This window comes from Cetorhinus maximus, chromosome 9 (genome assembly GCF_964194155.1).
Source record: "Cetorhinus maximus chromosome 9, sCetMax3.hap1.1, whole genome shotgun sequence".
Lineage (NCBI taxonomy): Eukaryota > Metazoa > Chordata > Chondrichthyes > Lamniformes > Cetorhinidae > Cetorhinus > Cetorhinus maximus.
In genome coordinates this window covers 45,677,676-45,694,999 of record NC_135887.1, presented here as the reverse complement: position 1 = coordinate 45,694,999, position 17,324 = coordinate 45,677,676, and the positions used below count along the sequence as shown (strand labels likewise).

General features: G+C 39.4%; 1 protein-coding gene across 2 annotated transcripts in view; it reads left to right on the top strand.

Moving 5' to 3' along the window:
* The window catches only part of myo19 (myosin XIX), a 55,012-nt gene that overhangs the window by 23,395 nt on the left and 14,293 nt on the right, over nt 1-17,324 (top strand). For both annotated transcript variants that reach the window (XM_078548624.1, XM_078548625.1), the window contains exons 7-15: nt 513-615; nt 4,528-4,624; nt 5,707-5,785; nt 6,718-6,806; nt 7,073-7,244; nt 8,632-8,705; nt 9,454-9,575; nt 10,233-10,346; nt 16,981-17,157. In XM_078548624.1, the coding sequence (XP_078404750.1) occupies nt 513-615; nt 4,528-4,624; nt 5,707-5,785; nt 6,718-6,806; nt 7,073-7,244; nt 8,632-8,705; nt 9,454-9,575; nt 10,233-10,346; nt 16,981-17,157 (1,027 nt within the window). The remainder of the gene's footprint in view (nt 1-512; nt 616-4,527; nt 4,625-5,706; nt 5,786-6,717; nt 6,807-7,072; nt 7,245-8,631; nt 8,706-9,453; nt 9,576-10,232; nt 10,347-16,980; nt 17,158-17,324) is intronic.

Below are 17,324 nucleotides of genomic sequence, written 5' to 3'. Positions count from 1 at the left end.
ATTTTGACCCTTATCTGTGCTGAATTATCTGATCTGTTAGGTTGGACTGTAATTGCCCTAAGTGCCAATAGGTTATTTCCTATTAAGTAACAGACCTTTCTGGAAGTGTAAAAATAAATTGAAGACAGGATTTACCTTGGTCATGATGTCCTTTGTGGAAAAATAGCCTGCTTAATGCTATCTCTTTTGAAGCTTGTGTCTAAAGATTGATCACTTGGGCAAAGTAGGTTCTGAAATTTCCGTACCCGTTCAAGTTGCAAAACTGCTTACCAATTTGTTCTAGGCACTGTAAAAACTCAGCAGATCAGGTAGCATCTATGGAGAGAGCAGTAGAGTTAATGTTTCAGATTGATGACCTTTCAGAACACTTTATTTCAAATTTCTAGCATCAGTTGTATTTTGCTTTTGTTCTAGGGGCTGCCTATTTTAATATCCTTCTTGTGCAACCAGAGTCGTCTTGTTTTTCTCCTCTTTTCCAGACAATCAGTGCTAACAGATGCTTTATTTTCCAGATCACAGCAGCTGGAGGGAGCCTCTGTTCAGACTTACCTATTGGAGAAAACACGAGTTGCCTATCAAGCTCCATCTGAAAGAAATTTTCACATTTTTTATCAGGTGAGGCATTGATTCTGTAAAAGGTGGTTTTCAGAAGTTTAGTGAATGCTAATGCAAGTTTGAATTTATATTGAAAAAGCTGGGGTTGGTAGGTTACTGGGGTAGAGTTCATAAACCAGTACCAATTGCTATCAATTTTGCTACATTTCACACAGTGGGTGAGTAGGATAAGAAATGGCAATTTTTGATGTGGAGGTTTATGTTAGGATGGTGCACGCTTTGAGACATATGATGAAACAAAATCAAAATGCTGGAACCACTAAGCAGTTTGCCTTGGGGCACCTGTGGACCATACAGACCAAGTTAATGTTTCCGAACATTAATGAAGGATCCTCATCTGACAGGTTAACTTGTCTATTCTTTCCACAAGTGCTGCCTGACCAGCTGAGTGTTTCCAGTATCTTCTGTTTTGTTTCCAATTTACAGTTTCTGTTTTAATTTTTGTTCAAATAGATGACACTCTCCTGTTGGTTTATTTTAGAACTATAAAACCCAGAACTGATGTCCGTGGATAAGCTTCTGATATTGGTTTAGGTTAATTTTGAAGGTTTGCACTGGAATCTTGGAAATATACCAGTATAAGTGAGGAATTGGGTTCTAGTTTTTCTTTCACCCTAAAAGGCACTTACATAGAGAAGCAGTGTCAGACTTTTAAGAGGATATTTCAGAATACTCAGAATAAGTATATTCCTACTATAAAGAAAAATTCTAAAGGGAGGACCCACCATTTGTGGCTAACTAAAGAAGTTAGGGAAAGCAACAAACTTAAGGAAAAAGCATATAACTGCGCAAAGATGAGTGGCAGGTCAGATGACCGGCCAGAATATAAAGAACAGCAGAGAATGACTAAAAGGTTAATCAGGAGAAAGAAATTAAGAGTATGAGAGGAAGCTAGCTAGAAATGTAAAAAACAGATAGCATGAGTTTCTTCAGGTAATTAAACAGGAAAAGAGTAAGTAAAGTGAGTGTTGGTCCTCTAGGGAGTGAGAATGGGGAGTTAATAGTAGATAATAAGGAAATGGCGGATTAAGTGAACTAATATTTTGCTTTTGTCCTCACTATAGAGGATACCAAAAACATTCTAGTAATAGCTATAAGCTGGGAGGTGGAGGGGAGAAATTACATTCACTAGGGAAGCAGTACTGAGCAAACTGATGGAGCTGCAGGCTGACTAGTCTCTGGGTCGAGATGAACTTCATCCTAGGGTCTTAAAAGAGGTGGCTAAAATTCGCTAGATTCTGGAAAGGTTCCATCAGACTGGAAAGTAGCAAATTATAAACCCTCTATTCAAGAAGGGAGGGAGGCAGAAAACAGGAAACTGTAAGCTATTTAGCTTGATGTCTGAGGTGGGGAAGGTGTTAGAGTCCATCATTAAGGAGGTTATAGCTGGGCACTTAGAAAATTCAAGGTAATCGGGAAGAGTCAGCATGGCCTCAGTGAAGCCCAACGCAAACAGGAGGAACAGCAGCTCATCTTCCGACTAGGCACTTTACAGCCTTCCGGGCTGAATATTGAATTCAACAACTTTAGATCTTAAACTCCCCCTCCCCCCATCCCCACCCCGTTTCTCCCCCCTCCCTTTTTTCTCAATAATTTATATAGATTCTTCTTTTCCCACCTATTTCCATTATTTTTAAATCTAAAACTAAAACTTTGTTAGTCTTTCCACCCCACCCCCACTAGAGCTGTACCTTGAGTATCCTGTCTTCCATTCTTAATTAGCACTTTTCTTAGACAAATATCACCACCTTCAACACCTCTTTGATCCTTTTGTCTGTGACATCTTTTGATTATCTGCTCCTATCACTGCTTGCTTATCTCTACAATCACCACACCCTCAACTTCTCTCTCCCCCCGCCCCCCCACCTTAAACCAGCTTATATTTCACCTTTCTCCTAACTATGCTTCAGTTTTGCCGAAGGGTCGTGAAGACTCGAAACGTTAACTGATTTCTTCTCCACCGATGCTGCCAGACCTGCTGAGTTTTTCCAGGTAATTCTGTTTTTGTTTTAGAAGATTGACTAGCTGGCAGAAAACAGAGAGAATGCATAAATAGGCCTTTGTCTGATTGTCAGGATGTGACGAGTGGAGTCCCACAGGGGTCTGTACTGGGGCCTCAATTTTTTACAAATTACATCACTGACTTAGTTGAGAAGAGTGAAGACATGGTAGCTAAATTTGTAAACGACACAAGGATAGGTAGGAAAGTATGTCGTGTAGAAGACATAAGTTCGTAGATGGATATAGATAAGTTGAGTGAGTGGACAAAAATCTGGCAGATGGAGTATAATGTGGGAAATGTGAAGTTGTTCACTTTGGCAGGAAGAATAAAAAAGCAGAGCATTACTTAAACGAGAACGACTGCAGAATTCTGAGGTGCAGAGGGATCTAGGCGTTCTCGTGCTTGTGTCTCAAAAAGTTAGTATGCAGGTACAGCATGTAATAAAGAAGGCTAATGGAATGCTATCCTTTATTACAAGAGGAATTAAACATGAAAGGAAGGATGTTATGCTTCAGGCATTGGTGAGACTACATCTCGAATACTGTGTGTAGTTTTGGTCTCCTTATTTAAGGAGGGATGTAAATGCGTTGGAGGCGGTTCAGAGGAGGTTTACTAGATTGATACCTGGAATGAGTGGTTTGTCTGATGAATACAGGTTGGACAGGCTGGGCTTATTTCCGCTGGAGTTTAGAAGAGTGAGGGGTGATTTGATTGAAGTATGCAAGATCCTGAATGGTCTTGACAAGGTGAATGTGGAAAAGATGTTTCCTCTTGTGGGTGAATCCAGAACTAGGGGCACTGTTTTAAAATTATGGAGTGCCCTTACAGGACAGAGATGAGGAGAATTTTTTTCTCTGAGGTTGTGCGACTTTGGAACTCTGCCCCAGAAGATGATGGAGGTGGGGTCACTAAATATTTTTAGGGCAGAGGTAGATAGACTCTTGTTAGGCAAGGGAACCAAATGTTGTCAGGGGTAGATGGGAATATGGAACTTGAAACCCAAACAGATCAACCATGATCTTATTGAATGGTGGAGCAGGCTCGAAGGGCTGAATGGCCTACTTTTGCTCCTATTTTGTATGTTCATATGTTGTCGTTGTCATTTCTTCTGCCTGAAAAATCCCACTTAGAGGAAAAGATACTGTTATTTCTGAAACACTTTCTAGATTGACACATTTTGCTATGTTTGAAACCAAACTGACATAGAATATGATTGTAACTTCTGATAACAGCACATCATAAAATATAAGAAGTAATAGGAAAATTGACTTTTGTTTTGGAATCTGTGCTTTTGGTTTGTTAGCCCACTCAAATGAGCTGTCCTAATCCAAAACAGCCCCTGTACTCGCAGCTCCATTGGAAATGATGGCCAAGTTCATTCAAGAACTCTGCAGACATTCAATGCCATTTACACACCCTGTTTCTGCACTTTTACCACACAGCTCTTCAAAAAGCTGTTGAGGCCTTCCCTTTTCAAAGATTGAACTTAGGCACCTGAAAGAGCTCTTGGGCTGCATTGCTGCAGAACCAGAAGCTTATTGCTACTTAGTGGAAACATTGATTACTGAGGTTTGTAATCAATGTTTCCACTAAGCTGCGCAAGTGCACAGTCGTGCAGCAATTGGGAATATGCCACAGAGGGTAAAAACAAGCTATGTCTCCTACAAGATGTAGCCATGTGCAGTCACAGATCAATCTTAAAGGGACAGTGCAGTGTAACAAGCTTGCCATGCATAATGAACAGAAGCTAGAGGAAATGTGGGTTGTAATGAGGCACAAACAGTAATGAAGGTAGTAGGAAAATTGAAATACTTTGCTGCTGTCTTAGATAACTTCTTAGTGTTTTGTTGAATCCATCAATTCAGCAATACTCCAAATGCTGGAACTTAACTACTGTAATGTTTCCTCAGGTAATGAAAGGAGCCACTGAGGAGCAGAGGTTGGAGTGGGGTCTTCCTGAAGCAGCAGAATTCTTCTGGTTACCAAATGCTGACAAAATGTTAGAAGGTTAGCAAGATTGCCAAACTTTGCCCAATGCTGCTTTTGAAAGCAGGCAATCCAAAAATACACTCATTAAGTACAATATACCTACAGTTTTATCATAAGCAGGAGATTTTCTATGACATTATTCACAGAAATTTGGATGATGCCCTGCTTTATCACCATTCTACCATGTAATACACAATGTATTATTGAATCTGGTGAGGCGGAGGTGTGTTTAAGCTATCCTCCATTTTATATCAGAGCCCAATTCTTATGCATAAGCCTGGCCTGAGATCATTCATTTAATTTATCGGTCAGCAAGTCACATATCAAAGAAAAAACTTGCACATTTATAGAATACATCAGATGTCTAAGGAATGAGAAATAAATTGTTTCTTATTTTCTTCACCAGTTCTCTCCCTTCTTATCATTTGCTTGACCCTTTGATTCTTTTCTGGAATACGGGAGTCCTATGGAGAGAATCCAAATATTGAGTTTCAGCAGAGTATTTGGCTAAGGAAGCATTATGGCTATGGTTCATCCTGCCCTCACCCAATTTACATGTGAGCATTTTCAATTGGGGTTTCTGGAGAGTGATTGTGGGGGAATCCCTGAATTATTTTTTCTTCCTTACCTAAGTCTGTCATTTGAAGCCAGTTATAACACATGGATTACTGACCCTGCTTGGTGCAGCTAACTCACCACAGAGCAAGGAGCTAACCTAGAACCTTCCTATTCTTTTTGGCTCTTGGCTTCTATCTGAGTAAAGCATGTGAGATTGGCTGCCCTTGTGAAACTTTTTATTTTCTATGCAGTAGTAGGGAGGATTCTGTAATCTCTGAAACGGATTTGTCATTAAGCCATTTTTAAAGGCTGACATTCTACCTTGTTTGTCTGCCTTATCATGTGGTAATTCTGCCAGGTAATTCATGGAACAGATTTCTAAGTGACACTCTTGACCAGTTTAATGTCTAAATGACCAACCAAGAAGAGGAAAAGAACCGTGAGGAGGTGGAAATTGAGCATAGTATGGAAGTTTCATGGTTTATGCAGATAGCTTGGCTATCAGTCCAACTGTTTTAATCTCTTTCTATGTTGTTATGTAGAGGACCAATTTGAAGAAACCAAAGATGCAATGCTACATTTGGGTATTGACCATGGCACACAAGAGCAGGTGTTCAGGGTAAGTGAATGTCATGATCCTTTGCAATTTCTCTCTTTTTAAATTAAACAGTAACTCATTAACCACTTTATTTGTTTTCATATTTTTTAAAAAATGATTTTTGTGAAATTAGAGATGGAAGCTGCCCGTTATCCAAGACAAGTTTAATTTTTCTCTTCTAGTAACAACTATTCAAACCTGTACACTGAAGAAAAATGCAAGTAGTTTATTTAAAGTATTCATTGGCATCTCGAGCTTTGAATCAGCTTATTGTTCCTCACTCCAGGGTAAATGTGATTGAGTAGGATAGTAAAAATCTTGTAATACCTGGTTGATTGGTAAAGTGATAAGCTCTTGGTCCAAGGTCAGAAAGTGCCACACAGGAAATGATTACCGCAGATTAAGGAATATGGAAATGGGGGAGGATAAGAAACTGGATTTAAAATTAGTTAGAAAGAAGGAAACGGATACCAGAATTTGAGGACAGTTTTTCAGAATGTTTGGAAATAGGTAATGTTGTCCTGTGGGTTTCATCCTTGTTCACAAAATGAAAAGGGGACAAAAAAAAGGAGCAGCAGATGAGGAAAACAGAGGTTGGGAGAACTGAGGATTTAGTGCTGAGCTGTGTCTTGTGGGTGGTGGTGTTGGGGGTGGGGGGAGGGGGGTGGGGGGGGTGGGGGGTGGTAACAACACTTAATTAGAACATTGAAGGTAAACTAAAGTTTCCATCTATGAACAAGAAAGCATATAAAAACTTTAAGCAAAGTACTGAAAGATATAAAAGTAAATTTGACGTAGTTTAATTCTGTTGTCTTCTCTTGCATGTTTTTTTCTCTCTTCATTTTGTCAAATATTTTAAACAAATATTTAGCGTGGAGAAAGATGGCTAAAGTGTTTGTCGGCACAATTCTTGCTATTTTTCTATTTGTTTTATGCTTTTCTTTTTCTATTGGATTCTAGCTGGTCTTCTAAATCTTGGCAATGTGCGATTTAGCGTGCCTACAGATGAGTCTCGCCCTTGTGATCTCAAAGAAAAAGCTAAGTGTAAGAAAAGTCAAATGGATTATTTATTTTCAAAAGCATGTTTCCATGAATCCTGAGGAAGTTGTGCTTTGAGAAATTTCCTGGAGTTTAGAGGCCAGTATCTCAACCCTCTTCTTCCTTTTAATTTTTTTCTGAAAAAAAATCAGATTGTGTGCTTTGTGTTGACATGAGTTTTCCTCCTGGCACTGGGGATAGCCAATATGTGGCCTTCTGATTTATTTTTATTTTTGGGCTACTACATTAATCAGAATCTCTGTTTCCTTCAGGCTTTCTTAAGAGAACTGCAAATCTACTCAAGGTTTCTGAGGAGAACCTTTTGGAACAGCTCAGAGTCCGGACTATTACAGCAGGCAGACAGCAACAAATCTTTAAAAAGCCGTGCTCTAAAATAGAGTGTAGCACGAGAAGAGACTGTGTGGCCAAAGTCATCTATGCGAAGTAGGTGGCCCTTTATTGAGAATTTGAAGTCATGCTATATTTGTTAATTCAATTGAGCAAAGTAGTTTTCCCTTTGGAAAAGACAATAAATGGAGCATTAGAAAAATAAAAATGTTGAAATTCTTCTGCAGTTGCCTGTGATTCCATGCTGGGCTCCCTTTTGGTTCAGTAAGTAAATGTACTCACAATGTGATAGTAAAGCTAGCTAGACCATATACATTACAATTGGTATCAATGAGATTGGGATAGGGCAAAAGGATTCATAAGGGGTACCTTATTGTCAGAGGTGCCGTCTTTCAAATAAGAAGTTAAAATCATCTGTTTGTGACTGATACCATTTGAAGAAATGCACGAAGTTCTCTCATTTTTGGTCATCTTTTCTGCCTCAACTACCGCCAGTAATAACTAATTTGTCGGTCATTCATCTCATTTTCTATTAGTGAGATCTTTCAATGGACACATTGTTTAGGGCATTGCAAGTGTAATTAGTTAGATGTGAAATGCTTTGGAATATCCTGAAGATGTAGTAGTGCAGGTTTCTTTCTCTTCTCTAAGGGGGGAATTGAGAAAGCACTTGCATTTATATAAAACCTTCTGCAGAATCTTGCCCTTGTCGGGCGGGCTCGGCGGGGGTGGTCGGGAATCCATCGCCCATGATCGGGATCGGAAGGCAATTTCACGCTGGTGGGCCAATTAAGATCCACCCAGCGTGAAACGTGAGCAGCAGTGCTCAGCACTGTCTGTGCGGGCGGGGGGAGGAGGGCGAGTGCGAACAGAGCTGCCTCAGGGAGATGATGAGTTATGGAAAAAAAATAAAGAAATTAAAATGTAATAAACATGTCCCCTCATGTGACTCTGTCACATGAGCAGGGACATGTTATTAATTAAGTTTTAAAGTTTTTATTTTAGTTTTATTTGCTTTAGGAAACCCCATTCTGCCCATGGATGAGGTTTTCTAAAAAGTGCAAAGGCCGCTCGGCCTTTTTGCCTGCCTGCTAACTGTAAGGTTGGATGGGCTGTGAAAAATTTAACTTAATTGATAATTTAGTGGCCTTAACAGGCCTTTTAATTGTCGTCGGGTGCGCTCGCGTCATTTCACACTCCAGCGGATCGGACGTTCATCTGCCCGGCAAGCTAAAAATTTTGCCCCTTATCACATCTTCAGGTTGTGCAAAACTGGACACTGGGAGATCTCTCTATGCCTTTCAATAATACCATGTAACCCTTTATATCATCCGAGTTGGAAGATGGGTCAGCACAACTCCTTTAGTACAGCACTGAAATTACCAACTGAGACAAACTTACGCATATAAATCTGTTGCAGTAACATTTTTTTGTATTCTTGATATTGTTCGTTTCTAATATTTTTGTTTTGGGTATTTTGCAGGTTGTTTGAGTGGCTGGTAAAAGTTATAAATGGCTCCATATGCTCAGATTCTTTCAGGTGGACACATTTTATAGGTATTTATGTTAGCTTAATTACAAAATTGAAATCCTGGAATAGTTCTTTCTGTGACTTAATGTTACTGTTAAGTATTAAGACAATAGAACAAGGTTATATTCCAAATAAACTATCAATCATAAAGTTGATCTTGCAGGAGAATGAAAACGGAGATCACTTGCTGGAAGTACTCAATTTAACAGAGAAAAATATTACACAAATTTTGCTCTGGTTTTAAAAATATATCATTCATTTGAAATATACTTCATTGAGAATGAATTTATGTTTCTTGCATGTGAGTCTGAGCACTATATCGAGGCTGGGTCAAGTGTCCATTCGTTTTATTTGGGCAAGTGGTTATTGTCCTCTGATCGCTCAGATTGTCTTTTGCTGCCTCCTGGGGTTTTTTATAGAACATTTGCAATACTTTGCCAGTAAGCTAGGTTACAGGCATTACGTGTAGAAAATGGCGATTGGTCATAGGTTGTGCTGTGCGACCTTGGCATCTCTTGCCTTACATTTTATTTATAAATTAAGCATTAATTCTACAAACTATTAGATTGCATAAGAATGGAAGCAACCATCTGACGAGGGACAAGTGATTGTAGAACTTGAATTTAAAACAGTTAAGTTGAATGTTTATTCTTGTTATATGGGGCCATCTAACTTTCACTTTTCATTTTTGAAAAGACTTCAGTTGTGCGTTGTTGTAAATGTGTATTGCATTTAAGAAAAATAATGATGTTCAACACTTTCTTGTTTGTGCAGGTCTGTTGGATGTATACGGATTTGAGTCATTTCCACAAAATAACCTGGAACAGCTTTGTATTAACTATGCAAATGAAAAACTCCAGCAGCACTTTGTGGCACATTATCTCAAAGCACAGCAGGTACTCCAGCTCGCTGATGCAGTGTACCTTTAATACGGTATGACGCAGATGCTTCACCTGGAATTGTTATATTATGTCGTGGGTATCTGGAAATAATAAAACACCTACAATTAACTACGATGAATTAGCAAAGCTTGTTGGGATTCAATGGGAGACTTAAAGTTTGAAACTAAGGATGTGTTAAAATCAGGTGTAGGAGTTCCAGACATGAAATAATCTGCGTAAAGCTCAGTGGTAAACTGATGTGTGATTCAATCGCTGTATGTGTACACTCTATTCTTCCTAATCTCCCTTGTACTCAAAGATTTCTCAAAACACTATAAAAACTAGTAGATGCTATTGGCATCTTTCTGATATGTAAGTTTTAAAATGAATGTTCAATTGCCTATTAGGCAAAGATTATTCCTAAACAGAGCAACTTTTGATTGGATCTATTCAGGTAGCTTTTGTACAGTGAAATCTATTACAAGTAGATGTAATTCTATTGACTCCACACATAAGGAGAGCAGGGAAGTAATGAGAGGCTGCGAATAACATATACAAACAAACATATACAAACAGGCTATTTTCACAAATGAGATTTGGCTCAGACCTCTGGAAACTTTGCTATATTTTTGTATTTGAAGTTTATTCACCCCCTGCTATCCTATTCTTTAGGAGGAATACAGTGCAGAAGGTCTGGAGTGGTCCTTTGTTAGTTACCAGGATAACCAGAGCTGTGTAGATCTGATTGAGGGAAATCCCATCAGCATCTTTTCCCTTTTAAATGAGGTTGGTTGTTTCTTCAACTTGTTTTTTTGTAAGCATATGCTGAGTAGAAAGCACAGATTGAAAGGTCACAATGGTTTGGTTACTTGTTACAATCTTATTAGTTGATTGGTCCCACTAGGAGATTTATGGTTAAAATAAAAATTGACTTACTTTTGTCTTTGGTGAAGGAAAGGAGTAGGAAGCAGAAATCTTTTCAGAAGTTTCAGTGATCCAATTATCTTTCATTGTACAGGACATCTCCAAAGCCTTTGGCAGAATGTGACACCATGCACTGCTGAAATCAAAACTCAACAGAGTTTTCTCATTTTTCTTTCCCAGTACTTAAAAACTTTGGAATTTCTTACCTCCAATCTTTCATTTTGCCTGCAATCTTCATACATTCATAGTACAGTAGTATGTCAAATACTGCTGTCCAAAAAACCAGAGTTGTCCGAAAACTAGACATTTTTAGAATGTGCCATGCGTCAATTTTGATTGAGTGAAGTTAAAAAATGTAATTTACCTGGACAATTAGGCTAGGTGTTGCATTGGTGGAGTATGGTGTCTGATTAGTTATCCCCTTTGCCGCTTGTGCGCCAGTTTGTTTCTGTGCTCCGAGCGACTCTTGACCCATAGAACCATAGAAAAGTTATGGTGTAGGAAGAGGCCTTTCAGCCCATTGTGTCTGCGCCAGCCAAAAAATAGAAAAAAAAGAAATTAGCCATGCATTTAAATCCCACTTTCCAGCACCTGATCCGTAGCCTTGCAGGTTACAGCTCTTCAGGTGCAAATCCAAGTACCTGTTAAATGAAAGCAAAATACTGCAGATGCTGGAAATCCGAAACAAAAGCACAAATACCTGGAAAAGCTCAGCAGGTCTGACAGCATCTGCGGAGAGGAATATAGTTGACGTTTCGAGTCCGTTTGACTCTGATGAAGAGTCATATGGACTCGAAATGTCAACTGTATTCCTCTCCGCAGATGCTGTCAGACCTGCTGAGTTTTTCCAGGTATTTTTGTTTTTGTTACCTGTTAAATGAGTTGAGCGTTTCAGCCTCAAGCACCAATTCAGGCAGTGAATCCCAGACGCCCACCACCCTATGGGTGAAAAAGATTTTCCGTTTGTGTCTTCTAATCCTACCAATCACCTTAAATCTATGCCCCCTGGTAATTGACCCCTCAGCCAGGGGAAACATGTCTTTCCTGTCTACCCTATCTGGACTCCTCATAATTTTGTATACCTCAATTGGGTCATCCCTCGGCTTCCTCTGTTCTAAGGAAAACAGCCCAGCCTATCCAATCTTTCCTCATTGCTGCAATTTTCAAGCCCTGGCAACATTCTTGTAAATCTCTTTTGTACTCTCTGCAGAGCAATTATGTCCTTCCTGTAATGTGGTGACCAGAACTATACAGAAAATTCCAGTTGTGGCCTAACCAGTGTTTTATACAGTTCCAGCATTACATCCCTGCTTTTGTATTCAGTCCTCATCCAATAAAGGATAACATTCCCTATGCTTTCTTTACCACTTTATCCACTTGTCCTACCATCTTCAGGGACCTGTGGACATGCACTCCAAGGTCCCTCACTTCCTCAACCCCTCTCAATATCTTCTCATTTATTGAGTATTCCCTTGCTTTGTTTGCCCTCTACAATTGTATTACTTCACATTTCTCCAGATTAAATTCCATCTGCCACTTTTCCGCCCACTCAACCAAACTATTGATATTATTCTGGAGACAACAGCTATCCTCTTCACTATCAACTACACGGTCAATTTTTGTGTCATCTGCAAATTTCCTGATCATGCCATTTAAGTTCAAATCATTAGTATATCCAGCAGCCAGCAAGAGCCCCAACACTGAGCCCTGTGGAATGCCACTGGGAACCACTTGCCATTTGCAAAAACATTTATCGACCATTTCCCTTTGCTTCCTGTTGTTGAGTCAATTTTGGATCCAACTCACACCTTTCCCTGTATCCCATGGGATCTCACTTGTCTGACCAGTCTGCCACGTGGGACCTTGTCAAGTGCCTTACTAAAATCCATGTAGACAATATCCACTACACTACCCTCATCAATCCTCCTTGTTACATCCTCAAAAAATTCAATTAAGTTAGTAAGACTTGAGTAAGACTTTTCCCTTAACAAAATCATACTGACTATCCCTGATCAATCTGTGCCTTTCTAAGTGCTAGTTTATCCTGTCTGTCAAAATTGATTCCAATAATTTGCCCACTACCAAAGTCAGACTGACTGACGTATAATTTTCTGGCATATTCCTCACACCCTTTTTAAATGTTGCTACAATGTTCACAGACCTCCAAACCTCTGGTACCTCGCCTGTATCAAGTGAGGATTTGAAAATGATCCTCAGAGCATCCACTATTGCCTCCCTGGCTTCCTTTAACAGCCTGGGATTCAGTCCATCTGGCTCTGGTGATTTATCCACATTCAAGGATTTCAATCCCTCCAATATTTCCTCTTTCGTTATGCTTATTGTATCTAATATTTCACACTCCTCCTCTTTAACTAGAATGTCTGCATCATCCATCTCCTTAGGGAAGATAGAGACAAAGTACTCATTCAGGATCTTGCACACACCTTCAACATCAGTGCATAAGTTACCATGTACACCTCTGATAGGCCCTACCCTTTCCTTAGTTATTTTCTTGCTCTTAATGTACTGGTAAACATCCTTGGGTTTTTTTGATTTACCTGCCAATATGTTTTTGTATCCCCTTTGCTTTTCTAATTTCCTTTTTTACTTCATCACTGTACTTTCTATACTCCTCTAGGTTTTACACAGTATTAAGCTTTTTTGTGACTGTCATAAGCTTTCTTTTTCTGTTTTATCTTACCCTGTATGCTTCTGGGTAACCGGGGAGCTCTAGATTCGGCTTTCCTATCCTTTTTTTTAGTGGGGTCATGTCTACACTGTGTCATAGAATCATACTTTTGAATGCTTCCCAAAGATTTGTCACAGTTTTCTCTTTAGTAACTTCCCACCCTATCTGGCTTGACCCAAACCGCCCATGGCCCGAACTGCCTGACCAGAAATCCGGCAAGATCTGAAATTTGGCACAGCCACTGTCTCGAGCTTGCTGGTTTTGAGACACTATACCTATACAAACCATGTGCTGCCTAATAGTTATCTTGTATTTTGCCTCCTTTCTTTTACTTTGGTGTCTTGCACATTGTCTGCTTAGCTCAGTGATAACTCGCTCACCTAAGCTGGAAGGTCAAATGTTCAAGTCTCACCCCAGGATTTGAGTGCATAATATAGGCTGACACTTCAGTACACTACTGAAACAGTGCTGTATTGTCAGGGAGGGAATATTAAATCAATCTTCTATTCAGATCGATATAAAAAGTTTGATGGAAATACTCGAGGAACAGTGTCACAACTAACATTTTTTCATCAAATTTATTGCATAGGAGCAGTCCAACTGGTCTATTCCGATGTTAATGCTCCACACAGGCCTACTTCACCCAATGCTTTCTGCACAACCTTTTGTCCCCTTCACCTCATACTTGTCTAGCTTCCTCCTAAAGACATCTACACTATTTGACTCAACTATTCCTTTTGGAATCTGACACTCTACATTTATCCATCAAATGACACCACAAAAACTATTGATTAATCATTTGTGAGATTTTTCTGTGTGTAAACTAGCTGGCCTGCTGATCTAACACTGTGAAAAGTCATCCATTGGTTGCCAAATCCTTTGGGTGTCCTGAGGATGTGAAAGGGATTTTATAAATGGAAGTTTGCTATTTCTCTTTTTTTGTTGTTTCTGTTGTTTATTCCTTTTCATTCGTTCTTTCTGCATTCTCTTATTGGTTCCTACAGGCCTAAGTTTGTATATTTTATTTGAAATTGGGAATGAGGTGCATAGACCTGCATAAATTATCAGTGCATATCCATTGGATTGAAAAAGTAAACTGAGGTGCTGTATTACTAGTTTGTTTTTTCTTAGCTTTCCAGGGAAGTATTTACTCTCACAGCCTGACTGTGGTAAATATGAGCAGAACTAGCATTTAATTTTCTTTGTCAACTATTGTCAGACGAACTTTCTTTCTTGGACTCAAAATGTAATCTTAAAAATTTAGTTCCACCAATTTCACTAACTTTGCTTATGCCAAGATCAATGCTACATTTACTAGAACAGGAATAGCAACTTGCATTAACATGGTGTACAACACAGAAATAAGCCTTTTGGCCCGACTAGTCTACGCCAATGTTCATGTTCCCCACAAGCCTCCTCCCATCCTCCTTTGTCTAACTCTACCCACATAATCTTCTATTCCTTTCTCTTGTGCTTATCTGGCTTCTTCTTGAATGTAACTATGCTGTTTTCCTTAAATACTCTTTGTGGTAACCTGTTCCACATCCTTGCCACTATTAGTTTTTTTTATTTTAAAGTTTCCCCAATTTTCCTATTGGATTTCTTAGTGATTTTATATATTTATAACATTTAGTTTTGGAAAGCCCACCCCATCCTCAAATGGAAACACTTTCTTTACATCTACTATATCAAACTGTTTCATTATCTTAAAGACCTTTATCAGGTCAAATATTGGGAAGGCTGAAACCATTATTTTCAGTGCCCATTCCATTTCCTAGCTACCAACTCCATCCCTCTCCCTGGCGACAATCTGATTAAACCAGTCTGCTCGCAACCTTGGTGTCAAATTTGAGATGAGCAACTGAACACATAGTTGTGCTGTACCAAAGAACACCTATTTTCACCTCTGTAACTTTGCTCCTTCTGAAACCCTCATTCATGCCTTTGTTACTCTATACTTGACAGTTCCAACACACTTCTGGCTGGTCTCCCACATTCCATCCTTCATAAACTTGAGATCATCCAAAACTCTGCTGGCCTTTTCTTAACTTGCATGAAGTCCCAATCACAATCACCTACCACTTCTGTGTTCCCTGCATTGGTTCATGGTCAAGCAATGCCCTGATTTTTAAATTCTCATCCTTATTTTCAAATCCCTCCATGACCTCTCTGTAATCTCCTTCAGCCCACAATTCATCTAGTTCGGGTCTCTTGAGCATTTCTGATTTTAAATCATTCCAGCATTCGTAGCCATGCCTTCAGTTGCCTTGGCCCTAAGCTCTGGAATACCTTCCCTATGCCTTACTACCTTGCTTTCCTCATTTAAAACACTCCTTAATATCTACCTGTTTGGCAGAGCTATAATCAATATCCCCTTATGTGGCTTGGTGTTGCATTATGTTTTATAATGCTCCTGTGAAGCGGCTTGGGATGTTTCATTCTGTAAAAGCTCGATATAAATATAAGTTGTTTTGTCATCATCACCCTCAGCCTTCTCTTTTCCAGAGAAAAGAGCCTCAGCCTTTCTTGATAAGTTTATCCTCTCAGACCTGGTATAATGCTTGTGACTCATTTTTGCACCTTTTCCAATTCTATACCCTTTTTATAATATGGAGACAAGAACCGCTTAAAAATGTGTCTCAACTTTCTTTTATCTCCACTGAATAGCATGCTGCACCAAGTGTGAGCTGGCTGCTGCACCAAGTGTGAGCTGGCTGCTGCACCAAGTGTGAGCTGGCTGCTGCACCAAGTGTGAGCTGGCTGCTGCACCAAGTGTGAGCTGGCTGCTGCACCAAGTGTGAGCTGGCTGCTGCACCAAGTGTGAGCTGGCTGCTGCACCAAGTGTGAGCTGGCTGCTGCACCAAGTGTGAGCTGGCTGCTGCACCAAGTGTGAGCTGGCTGCTGCACCAAGTGTGAGCTGGCTGCTGCACCAAGGGAACCAATATTGATCATTTGAATTAAGAATCAGACTTCACCAGTCAGCACCTATTTGCAATAAGAATTTGAACTAACCAATAGTGGGCTTTTGCACAATTTCATTTGAATCATCAGATTATTTCAATTAAGCAGCTTAGAATTAAGAATAGTCAACTGTATTCTTGCACCTTATGTTCCCATGGCATTTCTCAGCATTTTGGCACACTTATCTAGGTGATGCTCATTTTTTCTGTATGTCAACTTAAATTACCACTTTTAAAGAGAGAAGATGCTTTCATGTAGCACATTTCATAACTTTGAGACATCCCAATGTGCCTTACAGCCAGTTAATTACTTCTAAGTGTATTCTCTCCTGTCATGTAGGAAACTTGCTATTTTTACCATAATACCTTTGAACAAAATTTTGTACAATGCCAGATTTACAGAAATCCACTTGCACTGAATTCTGTATTGTGAAACTCATATTGTGGTGAATATTCTAACATACCTAGTGGTTGGCACTATTAAAATTTGTATCATTTTACCAAGCAGCTCAATCAAGCCTTATTGCACAAGCATTGGTATAACTTCATTTTCACTAACTCTTGTTGTACGTGAGGTGATGGGGGACGGGGGGGAAGAATAATTTAAAATTGTGATTTTGTGACTTCATCATGCTTTGTGCCATTTTTTTCAAAAGTGAAATGGATTTTTACCTAATTTCTGAATTTTTAATAAAGTTATTCTAGCTCCTACAAGCATGGATGTTGTGACGCTTTATTTGTTCAATAAATTATAGTGATGGGTTGTGTATATATATATATATATATATATTTAGTAAATGCTCACCGATTCTTCATTTGAATTTATTCACGATCTCTTCTCCTGTAGGAGAGCCGTCTCAACCGACTTCCAGATGCAAACGAATTTAAAACTCGCCTCCAGGCAGCTTTGGCCAGTAACCACTGTCTGAGCTGCAATGTGTTTAGCAAGGTTCCCAATTTCATAGTGGCTCATTATGCCGGCAAGGTTAACTACCAGATTGAAGGAATGATGGAAAAGAACAAGGTAAGGAAAATTGAATATTCCTGAGACGTTCACTGCAGACAAGGTTAATGAGGTATTTACAATACAGCACTTCCTCATTCTTGCACTGAAGTGTCAGCCTGGATTATGTCCTCAAAGTCCCTGCTTGGGTCTTGAACCTGCAGCCTTCTCAGTTAAAGTAGTGCCTG